We start from the raw sequence: 16332 nt of genomic DNA, 5'->3' as shown, positions 1-16332 counted from the left end.
AAGTTAAAGTATTCCTGTTGAGAGTGATATTTAATTGTAGATTTATGTCACAGTAACGGTTTTTAACTTTATGACAGATAACTCGTTCTCCTCCAACTAGCTTTAAGTTAGACTCCAAACCATTGATGTGAAATGCAGAGCAGCTTCATCGCGCCTTAAATTATAACTCTTGAGCTGCTGAGTGGCACACAGCTGTACTCTTCCAGTGATTCAACACCAGGGCATCACAGCAGGCACGTCTTGATATCATGCATACTTTACACCCTCATTTCCTTTCCTCCCCTCTCATGATTTCTCTGATTCCTCTCCTCTCAGAAGCGTTTTGCTTACTGCGTCTTCCTTTCACATTTTCAAACGATGGCCTCTAATCAAATCCCAATTTTTCTCTTTTCTGCTATTGTAATCAAGAATAAAAAAAAAAAAAATGTCACGTTAAGAAGAGCGACTTAAGTGGAATCTACTGACATGACTGATTGCGTTTCCTCCGTCTTCCTCATCATGTCCTTGTAATAAACAACCTCTGGACTTGGATAACTTGTAACCTCACACCCACATCCATCTCTCCGTCCGTGTTTCCAACCCCCCAGCTGTGGCACTGATAGATGTAATGACTGGAGGCTCAGCACCCTGTACCCATCCCTGCTGCTGCTCAGCCTGCCCCACTGATATGCACAGCCATGCAGCAAATCAGCCCATGGCTGAATCTGGCTACACACTGGGGCTCGTACAGCAACGCACACGGCGTTCGCAGCCGCAGAGCTGCCAGTTCAGTTCCTGGAGGGATGTTGAAAGGATAAAATGGGATGCAGATTAAGCATATTTGCCGTGAAGCAGATGTACATCGCAAATCTGTAATTTTTTTTGTCGGAATGTGCTGTGACATCCATTTAGCTGTTTATGATCACTCATAAAATTATTCCTTTCACTTATAGCCTCTTCTATCCCGCTTGCATCTGTTCGTCTAGGTTCCTGAGTGCATTGACGTCTTCTGTCAACAGCACCTTAGTTAACGAGTAGACGTGTCGCTCATTAGCGTGACAAATGTCAGAGCATGAATAATACTGAAGATCATGTCGGTGATCGTACTGAGGTCTGTAGCGGATGTGTGATCTTGGCTGTCGTACGTCATCTTTCCCCATTTTCATGATTAAGCCGTTTTTAATTTTGTGTGCTTGGGTTGCCTGCGTGTAATCATGACTCTTGTTATTGCGCCTCCACAAAGGCGTACAAGTTTACAAGAGTCTGCAATCATAATGACATGTTTTTGGTTCCATTTTCAAAGAGCTCTGCGACGCCATGCCAAAAAGAACAGAGGGCTGGCGTTTCTAGATTGCACTGACCATGGGAGCAGCCGGCAAGGTCACAGCATCACACTTGAATAAATTGAAAAGCACTAAATACTTTTAGAAGCAGGGTGTAAATTAATGAACTGGTATTTTAGCATGTCCTGATATAGCCACTGCCAAGGTGACTGAGTCGATGCTCCGATAAGAATTATGGTTGCAGCCGTCTGCAGGATGAATAATGTGCACTTTGCGTATCAGTGCAGTCCTGCCTTTGTGCAAGTACGGTACATGTTTGTTTGTCCGGATAAACACGACAAGGTTGAGACGAACAGTTTGTTCTGTTCATCTTTCAATTTACTGCAGAGCTGAACAAATTAGACAGCTATTTGATTAGTCGGTTAATAGAAAACCTGATAAAACAGGAAAAATAAAAGGAAAACCTTCAGTGACTTAAATGTGTGTCAGTTTACAGATGAAAGATTTGCCTTTAAAGAATATCAGCAGGTTAACTGAAACATGAGAACAGATGATAATTGTATCTTGGATTTGCTGTACAAAACTGTACTTAAACATAATCAGATATTTGTGTTGTTGTTTCCTCTATATTGTGTAGCATAGGTCTTCAACATGGGGTCCGCGACCCCTAGGGGGTCCACAGAGGTATTGCAGGGGGTCGCAAAATCTTTGGTTGATTAGACATTTTTATATACATTTTTTTATTTTTCCCCCACAAATTTAACTGTCTTTAAATGCACATTAAAATGAATCCCACATATTTTAATAAAGGCCTAGTTGGCCCCGCCCTATCGCTGCTGAGAAAATAATGAGGCTGCATATTACATGCTGATTGAAAAAAGCTGAAGACCCTTGTTGTATAGCATGCGACTTAATCTCAGGGTTGCAGGTTCAAGTCCCATGCTTGGTGCAAGTATTTCTAAGGCACCCAACCCAAAACCAACCAATAGATTCAACAATTATATTAGTAACTTAAAACTTGAATAGGTGAAGATGAATTTCCAAGATAATTTCTGTTAATTGATCAATGCTTGACTCATTGTCCATATTTCCTTTTACAAACTGTTTGCATTGCATTCTATTAGTTTTATAATAAGATTAATGATCAGCTGTTCATTTTAATTAAAACCAAGCGGATAAAGACATACACTGCCTGATGTAATTTCCTGCTCTACAACACATGGAGTTCTGCAGGAGCCACATGCGAAGTTTGAGGGGTTCTTGCGTGCGAACACGGAGCGCATCAGTCATGGCCGGGTGTTCTGGGAATTGCCCAGGCCCCTCAGCGGGTTCACAGATGGTGGCTCAGTTGAAACGCTGGATAATCACTTTCCATGTGGAAAAAAAATTATATATATATATATTATTATTATGTAATTGTAGCTGAAATGAACGGGAAATAATAATAAAAATGTGTTCACTGGCAGCGTGCGGACACTGAGGTGGCTGGTCATGTCATGGACCTCCTTGACCCCATTGGCCTTAAGTGATCTACTTAATAGAGAAAATCCTCTTGCCTTGTCATCGTCCCATTGGTTCACAGAGTCACTGAACGATCAGGGGATTTCTACAGTCAGAACAAGCAAATCTCTCAGATTAATACTGCGCTATTGGCATTAATTACCTTTAAACAGCAATGCATTTAAGAGTTGCACATCCTATCATGCAGCTTGCTGTTTAAAGTATCACTAACAGTGCCCGGTCTTCTTTTTCATCTCACCTTGTTATTATTATTTATGCTGAAGGGTGATTCTTACCTTCTCTTGGTACTGCCTGCGTGAGGAGTCCAGTGATTGGATTAGAGCTGTCGCATGGCCCACAAACATAGCGTAGCACGTGGCACCCACAATCATACTCAGCATGGTGATCCACAGGTCGGACATGCTGACGGGCGCCCGGGCTCCGTACCCGATGCACAGCATGTGGCTCATGGCTTTGAAGAGGGCATAAGAGTACTGCTTACCCCAGGAAACGTTCTGCAAGGAGGGAGAGATGGAGAGGAACGGAGAGACAAGAGAGAGGTTTGGGGGGATTTACTGCGAGGCGAGGCAGAGAGGGGAAGGCTCTCCAGCAGGCAGAACGGAAAGACTGGCTTCCCTTTGATGGATCACTGAACTCAACCGAACGTCCTGCCAACACATTCTCCATGCCTCTGAGGCCAGTGCCCACACTGAGCGAATGAACTTTCTACCTTTTGTTTTTCCGCTCACCAAAGGGTGGTAAGCGGTTTCACATTTAAGAGAAACTCGCATCATTCACAGAAGTCACCCTTTCACATGAAGCCCAGGGCATCACTCACAGCAAGGGGCACCTAGAGGACTGTCTTGCTCTCTGTGCAGCAGCTATTTAAGCAGATTTCTCCACCTGAGATTTGGTGTGTGTTCTCATCCCGTTTGACTTTTAACTACTCAATCATATCTGGAGTAGGGGTTCATGAGTCCCCTGTTATCCGATAATGTGTGCAGCTTGGACTATTAGAGGTAATTCACTGTCGACTCGTCATTATTCAGGCAAAGTTGTTTGAAAAGAACCTGATCAGTCACTGCTGCCTTGAAAACGAGGAGAGAGGCAGCCAAGCAGAAGGGAACTGAAGATCACCGGATATAATTGTTCATTAGTTTTTGACAAAGGTGCTGATTACTGGCTGGGAAAATAAGTTTCATAAACTTCTTTCGGCACGTTCAGAGGGGGAAAACAGCAGGATTTCTTTATGTATTCATTCTTGCCTTTCATCAAATTCAGTTTTAGGAAAATGAAGCTTTTGCAAAACCTTGTTTCGCTGTGTTGACGCCAAGGGGAAAGCGTGGCGTGTACTGCTGTCTTGGCCAACATGGAGCTGGTGGTTACCCTGCTAACAGGATCTTTTGCATGATTATACCAAGCAGAAACTGGCCACGGCCGGGAAATGAAGCTAATGCAAAATAAAGTGCAGAAATCTGGCTCTAATGGCCACTTGAGGTTGCCTCCAAAAAAACGACTTGTCCCCAAAGATGGCTCATTAACGCAGTACATGTCAAATCTGAAAGTGTGAGATGTCCAGAATTTCTAGCGGGCAAGGGCCTGTCGAGGCTGTATCTGTGAAACCTTGTGCGTTCCTTTCTGGAGACAAAGCGACAGCCAGGCCTCGCAGTCGCAGCCAAGTTGCTGACTCTTGTCACCTCTCGTAAAAAGCAGAAGTGCTGAGGAAGTGCTTCCAACTGAATAATATCTCCCTCTCAATTGAACGGCTAATGAAAGGAATACGAAACCTCTGGACAATGAAGTTAATCTCTGTATGTCCCATCAGCTGGCATAGTTCCACGTGATTATATAGCGCATTTCATCACGTCTGTCTCCGTTTTGCCTGACTCCATGATGAGTAAATGTACAGCTAACCACGTGCCCTTGATGAATCATCATCATTTCTCATCCTCGCGCTGACTAGTTGTGTTTTCCAGAGACTGATTAAAAGCTTTGTGATAATTAGATGAGCTATTTCATCACAGTCCAGTTCCAAAACAAAATAGATAGACAGCAGTTTAAAAAAAAATATATAAATTCACTGTAGCATATAACACACACCCTGAGTCATCTGTTTACACAGGACAAATGCACCCAGCCATGCAACTGGTACAAGTACCATTTGCGAGGTCAGCGGCCTTTTGATGTCATTTCACATGTGCACATTTTGCATGTGCGGCCGAGTCGGTGGACGACTGTGCGCCGAGCAACACCGCACTATGTTTGTGCTGACACATTTGCATGCATGGAAAAGCATAAAAACCTAGTTTTGTCAGATGATATCAGTCAAGCTGGTGTGACTCAGTGCACCTTTTGCCCTTTGTCCTTGCGTGTGTGTGTGTGTGTCATGAAGGGCTTGGGGATGGATATCACAGTGGGTTGCACCGTGTGTATGTCACATTTCTGAATCTGATATTTGTTTGTGTTCATACCAAAGGATGAAGCTGCTGCTCTGGGGGAGGGAGGGGCGGGCGGAGAGGGGAGGGTGCGTTATCATCTGCTCACCTGCTTTAAAATGCATGGTATGAAATTTCTGCTCATTCAAAACAATAACAAAAGAGTAAAGGAGCAAGGCATCATGGGAGGTATTGATTCAGATACCACAAAATGGACGGTATTAAAGTTATGTATAATCACATTATGTAATATCAGTGTCTGAAGAAGCGGCATCAAGTAATTTAAACTAGCCAGAGAGCAGACATCCCTGTGTATCTCCTGAAATTACTGCATCTACAGTGTATTCACCGTAGACACTATTATTCGTATTTATTTGTTTTATCGCCTTAATTTGATCTGAGCTCGCCACCTACCATAGAATTTGCTGCGTTCACTAATCACTGACCAGCACTACAATTTATCTGAAGGTATTATGTGTGGGAATGCTTTTTATAACATAGAATAATATGCAAATCAAGTCCCGACACTCAAAAGATCACTTTAATTATACGGCGGCACTACTCTTTTATCTGACTCACAACACTTAGTGATTCTGTTTCATGAAAGTATCATAAATTACTCTCACATATTCCAAGGTACAGACATCAAGTGACTAATGGTTGAAAGATGTCTGCTTCTGAATGCGTTGTTTTGTCTTGTCAGATTAATGTTGGACGCCAGGCGTAGTGTAGCCTATGCAGACGATTGTAGATAATTTCTATGATACCTCTAAAGGAGTGGAAAGTTGTAAATTGCAGGTAAATATAATGCATCATTTCCAGTTGGGCAATCTGGCAGAAGCAATTAACTACCGACCAGAGGACTTATTGCTAAGTTACAGTTACAGCTAATGTTAGCAACCATGCTAACTTTAGCAGACTTGGCTTTTTTTGTTTAACCAGTTTGCAGTTTTTATTTGTATTTTTTTTAGTCCACCTGCCAACTGTCAACTTTAACTAAGATAACCAGGTCTACAGGTTTTTAAAATGTTTGTTTGGGAATGGATGCTGTTGCTAGTGCTAGCGTTTAGCTAATCTCGGAATATAAGAAGAACCCTCTGAGTTTTAGTCAGGAGACCAATCAGACCGCCAACAAAGGTCTTGTTTCTTTCATTTGACGTCTGGCAGTTTTTATTACAATAATAATGTCTGCAAAATGCTCTTGACTAGAGTTCTCAGTCGAACACAAAGAAAACATGTCTCAAGTGAGCGCCGCAGCGTTGCAGATTTTCTCATCCCCGTTCTTTACTGACTGTTTTGTGTGCTTGATTGCTTACAGTTTTGCTGCCATGATGGCGTGACTCATAGCAGCATAGCATTAGGATTACAGCATGCAGACGCAGACTTAATACAGTGGTAGTAATCAATGGATGGATGTAAATATGTATTTTTTTCCTCTACATGAAAAGCGAACAGAGCTGTAAATCTCCAATCACATACTGGAAACCCGTGTGGTTGTCTTTGGCGAAGAGTGAGTCACTGCACTCTTATTGCATGTTCAGAAATGCAGTTTCCTTTGTTTTCACCAAAACTCTACAGCCCCCTTTGATTTTAACAGTTTCATTAACGCAGCAGATTTATTCAGTTCCTCCAGAGAGTTATTCTAAACATAATTAAGCTCTGGATGCAACACAACAAAACAAGTGACATCAGATATTGCGTATTCGTCTTACAACACTAAAGTGAATTCGCAGACTTCATTAATTCCCACCCTATTCTCCAAATATCATTTTGAACATTTTGAATCATTAGTCGCAAAACTGTGCCTCCAACAAGACGTTACTGGTTATGTGACCGGCGAGGTAATTGCTGATTCACCGGTGCCGGTGTTGTGACCCAGAGGCGCCAGTTGTTGTTTATACCGACAACTATGAAACTAACAGGATGTAACACGCTGCTGCTAAGAACAGGGATTTGACCTCTTAACAACACTAGTGTTGCTTCTCATTTGTGTCCTCATAGATGCACGTTGATTTTAATATTTAAACTGGTTTCACTGCAGCACCAATTAAAGCTAGCTGCTACTTTTTTGGAATTATTAATTATTTTTGTCTTTGCCTCCTTGTGATTTCTTATATGAAGAGTTTTAATGGTGTGAATACTCTTAGAGTAAAGCATGTTTTTTTTTAATGTATTTATTTTTTGTGCATGTGTAGCTTGGCAGTGCCTCACGGCAAGAAACATCCTGGGTTCAAACCTGCCGCCCTCACAGTCCAAAGGTTAATTGGTGTTTCTAAATTGTCTTTAGGCTCACACGTTGTCTCTGTGGTAACGTTATCGTGGGCTGCTACCATGACCATGTACATACACATTTTAATGATTTATTTCACAAATATATTTCACACATTCCCATTTTATTTATTTATTTATTTATTTTCTTCTGTTTCTGGTAACTCCTCCCCTGACCTTGTGGTTTCCATATCTACAAAGAAAGCAGCTAAATGAGCAAAACATCCCATAGATTTAATTATTCATTCACGTAACCCTCCTAAAACCAGACAAGCTGTCCCTGCTTGCGATGCACAATATTCATTTTTACAATTACATAATCAAACTGCAAGCTGTTCTCCCTGGGAGTGCACAGAAGGCACAACAGTCTTTGACCACAACGGAGGAAGCGAAGGGGTCTGCAGGCCTCCGCGAGCACCGAACTGTAAGCTAGCAAGAAAACACTTTCATATGTTTGTTTGTTTGTTTGTATTTTTTTGCATCTTGCCTGTTGCAGTCCTCATGAATGTTTCTCGCCAGTCAGTTTTCTCCTTATTTCTTTATTTTGGAGAGATCTCTCTTGGTTTCCATGCATTTTTTTATGTTGGTTTGTTTGTGGCGTAACCAAATTTTTGCTGATTTTGCTAATCGTTTTCTAGAAAAAATGTCGGCTTGCTCTAGTTGTTAGGAGGTATCTTCTAAAGACATTAGATGCAATTCTGTGTTAATTTAAAAAAATAGGCAACTGTTTCCTGAGACAGCCCCTTTTAAACCCTCCTACTATCAGCTAAGACCTAAGGACTGGTTTCAACAAATCAAATCTTCTCTGCATCGAATACTAAACAAAAAAAAAGGAAAAAAAAAAAGAAGCTGTAAACAAAAGTAGTCATGCATGTTACTAGGAGTAACCAGTGCTTGTTCTCAGCGAAGTGCTGAGGGAATGGAAGTCTGATTAATTCATAAACTCAGTACGGAGCTTGGCTGTTGGAAGTGACTCATTCAGGAGGTTGGAAAGAAATTAGATGGGAATGTAGTGGGTGGTCCGGGGACAAAAGGAGCCAGGAAGGGTGAGTGATGCTGAAGAGCTGTTATTCATGGTTAGCAAGGCCTCTCTGTTTGTGCGTCTGTGTCCACCTTCAGTTTGAGTCTGTCTCTAACGCTCTCCGAGACGTGAAGCATCAGCACTGCCCTGTCTCCTCACATAAGGAAACGGACACTCAGGGAAACACACATGCTCCTGAACACATGTCTTCGGTGCCGCACATGCAGACCAGCGCAACGGCACATCAGCCTCTAACCTGAGCCAGCGCAGTGACAGCGGCATTATCTTGTCTGGTGATTAAGTAAATGCAGCCTCTAAAGAGTAAGAAGCTACTCTCAGGCCATTAGTCAAGACGATAACGGCCCTACACCATGTGCTGCGCCACTCAGCAGTATCTGCAGCTCTCGTTGGCCTCACTCTTCTACACGCGGCTGGGGACAGAAAGTACAGAGCCAGCGACGGAAATAAAGAAGCAGTGTGATTTTAAAGTTCATTCTCGAACAGACGCAGGTCAAAGACTTTTAATTCATACATTAAACTGACAGCTCCTCGCAGGACAAAGAATCACATCATGTGTTTTTTTTTTTTTGTATGTGTGTGTGTTTTTTAGTCGTGCAGCAAACAGAGGGGAATAATATCTTATCAAGATGTTTAGCTTATGAAGGCTAATGCACTGTGATGGTGTCAGAAGAGGGATCCCACATGTGGGCTGGCCTTATCACTTTGGATTTGCCAGACTGCAGTCAGCACACAGGCCTCCGCTTCTGCACAGATCCACAGGGAAAAGATTCCACAAATTGCTCATTCTAGCACATCACAGTCGGGAACAGTATGCCGGCTGGTCAGGAGCTGGAGTACCGCTGGCATTTACAGGGATCTCTTCCCCCAGTATGTCTGTTTATAGGGCTGGTATATTTTTTTTGGATTAATTGGGAATTTCTCTTAAAGTGGTTTGGTCTGAGTTGCAGTCAATTTCAGTATTAAATCAAAATGGCCATTACAATGTTATAAAGCACTTTGTCCGGCTCATATTCATAACCTAAAAATATTAAGCGTCACAGAAGAGATGCAGCGAATTCTCTAATTACCTGGAACTTTGTAACTTATTATTCCTATTAATTAACTATTAATCTATGAATATATTGCCACTAACTTCCAATCTATTGTAGTTCCCAAATAATTTTCTAAAATCAGTATTCATTTTGAATACCTTTTTAAGTTTCATTGTTTTTGTCTTGATGCATAGATAGAATTAAACATTAATACTGGTTACCAATAAATGCTACACAATCCTGTTCACAACACGAAATTCATGGCGTTCACGCAATTATTAAAAATGTCAACCAGTTTGATAAAGTCTGAAATGATGAAATACAACCCATATGTGCCATTGCAGTGATTTGTGAAGTTTTCGGTAGCTTAAACCATTCTAGAGTCCAAATTAAATTCCTAAAAATGGCTGCGGTGTGGCCAAAAGTGTAAAACTAGAAGAAAAAATAAAAATAAAACAACAAATCCTTTGATTTCCTTTGATGGATTTTTGTGAGGTAGTCATCATTCACCGGCACAAGAAGTCGCGAAAGTGCTGCGATGCTCGTTATCCTTTACGTAGCCGCTCCAGACAAACTCTCAGGCTACAGCTACAGTTTCATCCTGTTACAGTTTACATTAGTCAATCACAGCCTTTGTTTCAGGACTCCTTTGCAGTCTGCAGCTACAGCCTCCTCGCGGCGCAAATGATCCTGCTGCACAGGGGGGCAGCAAATTAGCCTTTTACCCGACTTCCCTTTCATATTGATTTGCATATATGAGAGGGGGGAATGTTTCCGACCCATTCTGAGCGAGAGTAACAACACTCAATACAAATGTTCATCATTAAGTTTCATAATTAAAAGTAAATAGTGGAAAAAAGAAAGAAAAACAACACGTAAAGAGCTGCCTGTTTGTGTACAACATCCAACCATTAGCAGGGATGAATTGTAACAGTTATGTGGGAAATTGCGTGACTGCAAATTCTTTTTAGTGCAAACACAAACAGTCTATTTGGATGAATAACACATGTTAGCTGGTACTTAACTCTCTTGGGCAACTCACTGCCTCAAAGTAAAGATAAGACTGAGCTGTGATGCTGAGGAGAGCTGACATTTGCACCTCCGGGTCTGATGCCTCCGAGCGAGCGAGTGTGCGTGTGTGAGCACGTATGGATGTTTGTGGCGGAGGGGGAGACGAGAAGGCGGAAGAGCTCCGCGGACGGGCATTTAGAATCGGTGATACCCCGCAGGCTCGCGCACACTTCTGCACGACCACGTCGCTCAGAGGGGAGCGGCCATGCTCCATTTGACCCCATCTCAAGAGAAATAACGGGAGGAGGGAAGCTACAGAGAACACTCTGTGCAAAAACAGTCTCGGGGGAAATGCAGGGGGCCGCAAACCGAAGCCGGCGCAGCGGCGGCAGCATGTTTTTCCACTTGTACCGGGGACCAGTTGCATTTCCGATCCGATGAATCCGGCTGTCTGCACGAGAGGCGTAACCGCAAACGATTTCCGCGTGTTTCGTACACGCGACTATGAGCTTTGACATAAAATAACAGATTTTTATTCCCTCTTGTCAAAAAAAATGAACACACGGCGTGGACCGCTCATGGTTGGTTGGTGCTCCGCGTCTTGGGTGTTCGGTGTGTACGTGTTCGATCATGTTCATCGAGGCTTACACACAAGCCTCCCTGACAAAAGGTTGCATCGTTAGTATTTCGTCAATGTGCCTTAAATTAGATAATGGTCGGATTAAAATGATTAGTTTATCCACAGAGTTTTATCTGTCTTTGGAGTATTTATACAGTCTGGGCATGTCACCGGTGAAAACAAGTACTCTTAGTGATGTGTGGACAAACGTACCCCTGTTTCACACTGAAGCCAGTGAGCAGTAGCTGATTGTAGCACCGTTGCTCAATACTGGACTCATTCCAAACATATTTTCATCCCATTTAATCATTTAGGGGCCCACTCTAATAAATGCATCCTTTAAGGATGCCTGGTTTATTTGTCGAACCGTGTTACAGCGCTAGGGCTGAGTCATGCTGCTCCTGCTGCTGCTGCTGCTTAAATGTGAGGACACAACTTTCGTTCCATGTTTTCTACATAGATGAGGAGGAGGTTGGCCACTTCAGTGTTAGCACGATGCAGCCGTTACAGGGCGTATTTAAACAACCTTTAACTCAAGTGGGAAACTTGCTTTCATCTCCCTCGGTCTGAGCTTTTTGTTTCAAAAATTCCTGATGATTTTAAGAGCTAATCGTGACACTTTTATTCCTATATTTTATTAGCGCGGGAAGCTTGACAGGTGCAGGTAACCAGAGCAGAAGCAGTTGCAGTTCATACAGATGTGTGTCAGATTTCAAAAATAACAAACGAAAAGAGAAGAATATGTTATACTTACAACCATACCGTTTAGGGACACCCAGCAGTCAGGGGGGAAGTCTTGGAGGAGAGGCACCAGATACTGAAGACAGCCATCCCAGTGACACAGAAGCAGCATCATCCCTATTAAATTAAATATTCTTACCACCGCACTAGCCAGGTCATAGGTCATATGGAAAATCTGTCAGGGAGAAAGACAGAGAGAGGGAGAGAGACGGGGACCTGAGTTAGACCTCATCAATATCTCGTTTGTTGCAACACTCATACATCAAACCCAAGTGCAGTCAAGACACGTCCAGTGGTGGATTCAGACGTGTTCTCGTCTGAAACGTTACACGAACGCTGTTTCAGAGGTAAGAAAAGAAACGTCAAAGTATGAGGTCACCTTTGAAGCTCATGCGCACCCACAGATGTTGAGCGGTTCATAATTCAACATGGCTGCCTTCCAAAACAAACACACGGGACAGCGTGGGTAACCCGGAGCGAGTGGGGTGAATGATGACGAGGGTGCAGACCTCTGGAATAATTAGCCAGTGAGTGTGTTTAAATGTCATGAGGTGGGACAAGTATTACTGCAGGTGCAATTTCCGTTTAAGTGGCTCCAGAATAGAAAGTCATCCGCGGGGTGAGCGGGCATATCTGCAACGAGAAGCGGTTTCATTTACATTAGATCTGGCTGAGGAGAGCTGACTCACGCCTGGTTGGCTGTGGCGCCCATTCAGACTTTCCTCATTAGCATTAGAAGCAAATGACTTGTTTCCAGGTTAGTTGTTGCGTAATCTTCCACATACTGAGGCTCAATTTGTCCTCCTAAAAAAGAGTTAATGTGGGAGAAAGACGCTCACTGATTGGTCCGTTTTGCATAATAAACCTGCCTCATTTCCCAGTTTGTTGAATTGAAAGATTGTGATTTTCAGGTAATTAATATCTATTTTTAAGCCGACGGCTTTTCTTCTCCGGTTAATTACCCATTCTGCTTATCATAAATGTAATGACAATTTGATTGGTTCACCGCGTCATCATAAACTTTTTTTTTTATCTGAATGGTGAATTTATGGTGAATTTATAAAGCAGGGGTCTTCGCCGTTTTTTAGGCCAAGGACGATGGAAAGACTAAGCAGGAACCCTGTACCTACTATATGTTCTCTGTATTAAAATCAACCTGCTGCTATTTATAAGTATACTTTATTATTATCATTTTGTAAATGATACACTATTCAAATAATGTTGACTGAAAGATAAATAAAGTAAAATTGTAGGGGCAAATTAAAAAAAATAAAAATCTCTCTCTCTATATATAAAAAAAATGTCTAATCAGCCAAAGATTCTACACCCCCCTGCAGTACCTCTGCGGATCCCCTAGGGGTCGTGGAATCCCTGTTGAAGACCTATATTATGAAGGAAGTTCTTCTAAAAGTTTAAAACACAAGAAAATAATGCCAGACTTCATGGTGCCACACAATATTGGAAATCTGTGTAAAGGTACAGTACATTTATGTATTAACATTCTATCTATTATTTGCACATACAGAGAACAAGCTGTCATCTTTTAATAAAGCAATACTTTCATTTTTATTACACGTTTTATTTTCTACCGACATATTTTACGTTAATATCATACTTTGCTATATTTATCTCTTAGTTCTATATTTATTCCAATGTTGTCTGCGTTTTCTTTTCGTGGTTTGTGTACCTGCGAATTTATAAAAATACTCACATTGTTGGACCGTATTTCCGAGGACGTTTCCTATTCTCACGGATTAAAATCTGAGCTGGACTCTGGACTGTGCTGATATGTGCTCTGATATAATTATACCATTTTCTCCATTTGTATGCAACCTCTGCCGCGAAACGCCCCACGGAACCCCAGGTGTTTTTAAAAGCTCTTTGAATCCTCGTCTCTCCACCCCAATTCCATTGTGACTGTCCTGTAACCTTTCTCCACAAAGGACAGCGTCCACACACAGAACAGAGGAGAGAACAAGAGCCCGAGCTGATGCTCAGATCCCTCTATGGTTCAGTTCGTCCGCAGGGAGATATGGTGCACTGCCCTGAAAGGCTAAAATTAGCCACTAGCTTGCAGGACAGCTGTCTCGGTGCACCCAGTATCTCTTCTTCTTCGTCTATATCTGCAGTTTAATGTCATACTAGGAAAGAACAATAGGCAAAAACAAAGGCGGGAGGTAACTGCAAAGGTTCTTATTCTTGGAAGGGTTGCTGTAAAACACAAACTGGCGTCTGGTCTCGCTTTGAATTGCAAATTATTCACAGCGGGCAGGAACAGAAAAGAGTCAACTCCCCGTCTGCACTTTCCTCCTTAAAACTGATGCATAGTCAAAAAGATGTCTGAAAAATCTGAGTTTTTTTGAGGGCAGGTGATGAGGCGATGTGTGTGAAGGGCGGAGAGGTTTTATAACTAACTTTGTAGTTAAGCCTCTGCAAGTTTCGGGTCACGTCGAGACACAGAGGCCGAGGAGGGGGTAAAAAAAAAAATGTTGAAACTCATTAAAACAACATGGAGTTTGTTTGGGTTTATATTTTGGGGCATGGCTGCAAAAAGGTCTGGTTGCCACGAGGTAGGTGCTTATTAATAGAGTTCTGAATGGACGTGGCTCCAGGTGGAGCTCAGCGGTCGGGTCAGAGGATCACAGAGGCCAACCTTCAGTACGTAGTAAGTTTTCGCCATTGTGAAGTTTTCCTAAACTGCACCACTGCAGGAAAAGGTACGACTGACACAGAATCAGAAGCGCCACCAGTGCTCTCTTTTGGCTGGATTTTGGCTGAATGTACGCTTAAAATTAAGTGCGTCAAGCTTAAATTTGACTGGGGCGTAGGTCACTATAATCCTCTAATGCAGCGGAGACAAACAGCCAAAATGTGATATGATAGCGACACAAAGTCACATGACGCTCGCGTCCAGCCAGCAGAGGCGCTGGTTCACATTCAGTACGGTAGAGGGGAGGACGGGAGAGTTCCCCAATAATACCTGCCAGGTATAATATATATATATTTACATGCACTTCTATGGAGAACTCCAATCAGTGCCGGCCATAATGTTCAATATGTGGCAAAGTTTCAAGTTTAAGTTTAAAATCATTGAGATCCTCTAAACTTTTAAAGAGCTGATGCGACTGCAGCCTGTCAGGTGGATGCATGTGCTATAGGATATTTTAAATGTGACATGCAGAGAAAAGAGCAGACAGGGGGAATTACTCTCGGCCGAGCTGTGGGCCTCGGTCACGCGGTTACAAAGTGTTCTTTATGCATCTTCAAATTGGACACGAGTGACCTCTGTTTGAGGTTAGAGAGGATTAGCATGGGACTAATTTGAGGGGATTAAATCCACCACTGGCTATTACATTGAAGGATAACAAAACTGCTTCCAGGAAAATCTGGAATTCTCCCGCTTAACATCGTCTTGCAAATCTCCTCTTGGATCGCTTTTAGTTCCCCTTAATCACAAAATTAAAGTTGAACTTGGATGTGAAAAATCATACTATCGCTGGGACTTTGCTAGTGTCATGTTTTTATTATTATTTTTTTCCACTGCTGTGTTTTTTCTATAGGCGACAAAAAGTTATTAGGCATTTAATAAAAAAAAGGAAAAAAAGAGCATCGACAGACAAAGCTAAATATGGACTTTTCTTTCCTCCGGATGAAAGCAGCTCGCTGGAAGTAATTATAATTCATGTGGCTGTAATGTGCAGTGCATAGTCATGTTAATGTATAGTTCGCCAACAAATAAACATAAACAGAGTTGACATTATTTAAGAGCTTCGGGCGACATGGTGTGTGCTTGGAGAAGCTGTTCGGTCCACAGATCTGTTTATACTACAGACGAGAATAGACCAGACTGTGCACGAGTGCGGGAGAGAAAAAAGCCTTTCGAGCAACGTTGTGCGTGTAGCTCTCGGTTCCTGCCAATTCACATCTGCAGAAACACCGTCTGCATTAAAAAGCTGGAGCACCGAGGCAGTACATTTAGGTAATGAGGCCCAGCAGTAATTTGTGGCCAGAGACTTAATTAAAAAGGCAGGTGCTGATCAATGGGATATTTACACGGGCAGAAAACAAGTAGTGATCTATTCATACCGCAAAGAGCATTTTAAAGGAGATTGTGATTATTTCTTCACCGCGTTTGCATGCACAGCAAAGCGTGCTCTCCATGGAAGAGTAGCCACAGTGCAATACGTAAAAAAAAGTACGGACGTATTATTAGCATAAAGCTTTGAAAATAAAACTAATCATGATGCACAATGGCCCCTGTCAGAGTTATGTACTGTTGGATTATTATGTTGGTTTCATGCATTTGTAATCAGTGGTAGAATTTATGACTTCATCCCCACAGCCTCAGCGGGAGGTGGAGGGTTTTTCCTTTCCGTCGTCATGTCTCTGAGGTTACCGTTGTCTGATATTTGTGATATTGTGA

General features: G+C 42.3%; 1 protein-coding gene across 1 annotated transcript in view; it reads right to left on the bottom strand.

Moving 5' to 3' along the window:
• LOC124996603 (potassium/sodium hyperpolarization-activated cyclic nucleotide-gated channel 1) overlaps positions 1-16332 on the bottom strand; it is a 61901-nt gene that overhangs the window by 23536 nt on the left and 22033 nt on the right. The window contains exons 3-4 of the mRNA XM_047569795.1: positions 11923-12084; positions 3059-3277 (exon numbers count right to left, since the gene is read on the bottom strand). Coding sequence (XP_047425751.1) covers positions 3059-3277; positions 11923-12084 — 381 coding nt within the window. The remainder of the gene's footprint in view (positions 1-3058; positions 3278-11922; positions 12085-16332) is intronic.

Source organism: Mugil cephalus, chromosome 19 (genome assembly GCF_022458985.1).
Source record: "Mugil cephalus isolate CIBA_MC_2020 chromosome 19, CIBA_Mcephalus_1.1, whole genome shotgun sequence".
Lineage (NCBI taxonomy): Eukaryota > Metazoa > Chordata > Actinopteri > Mugiliformes > Mugilidae > Mugil > Mugil cephalus.
The sequence above is the reverse complement of the archived record's forward strand: the minus strand, read 5'-3'. Positions and strand labels throughout refer to the sequence as shown.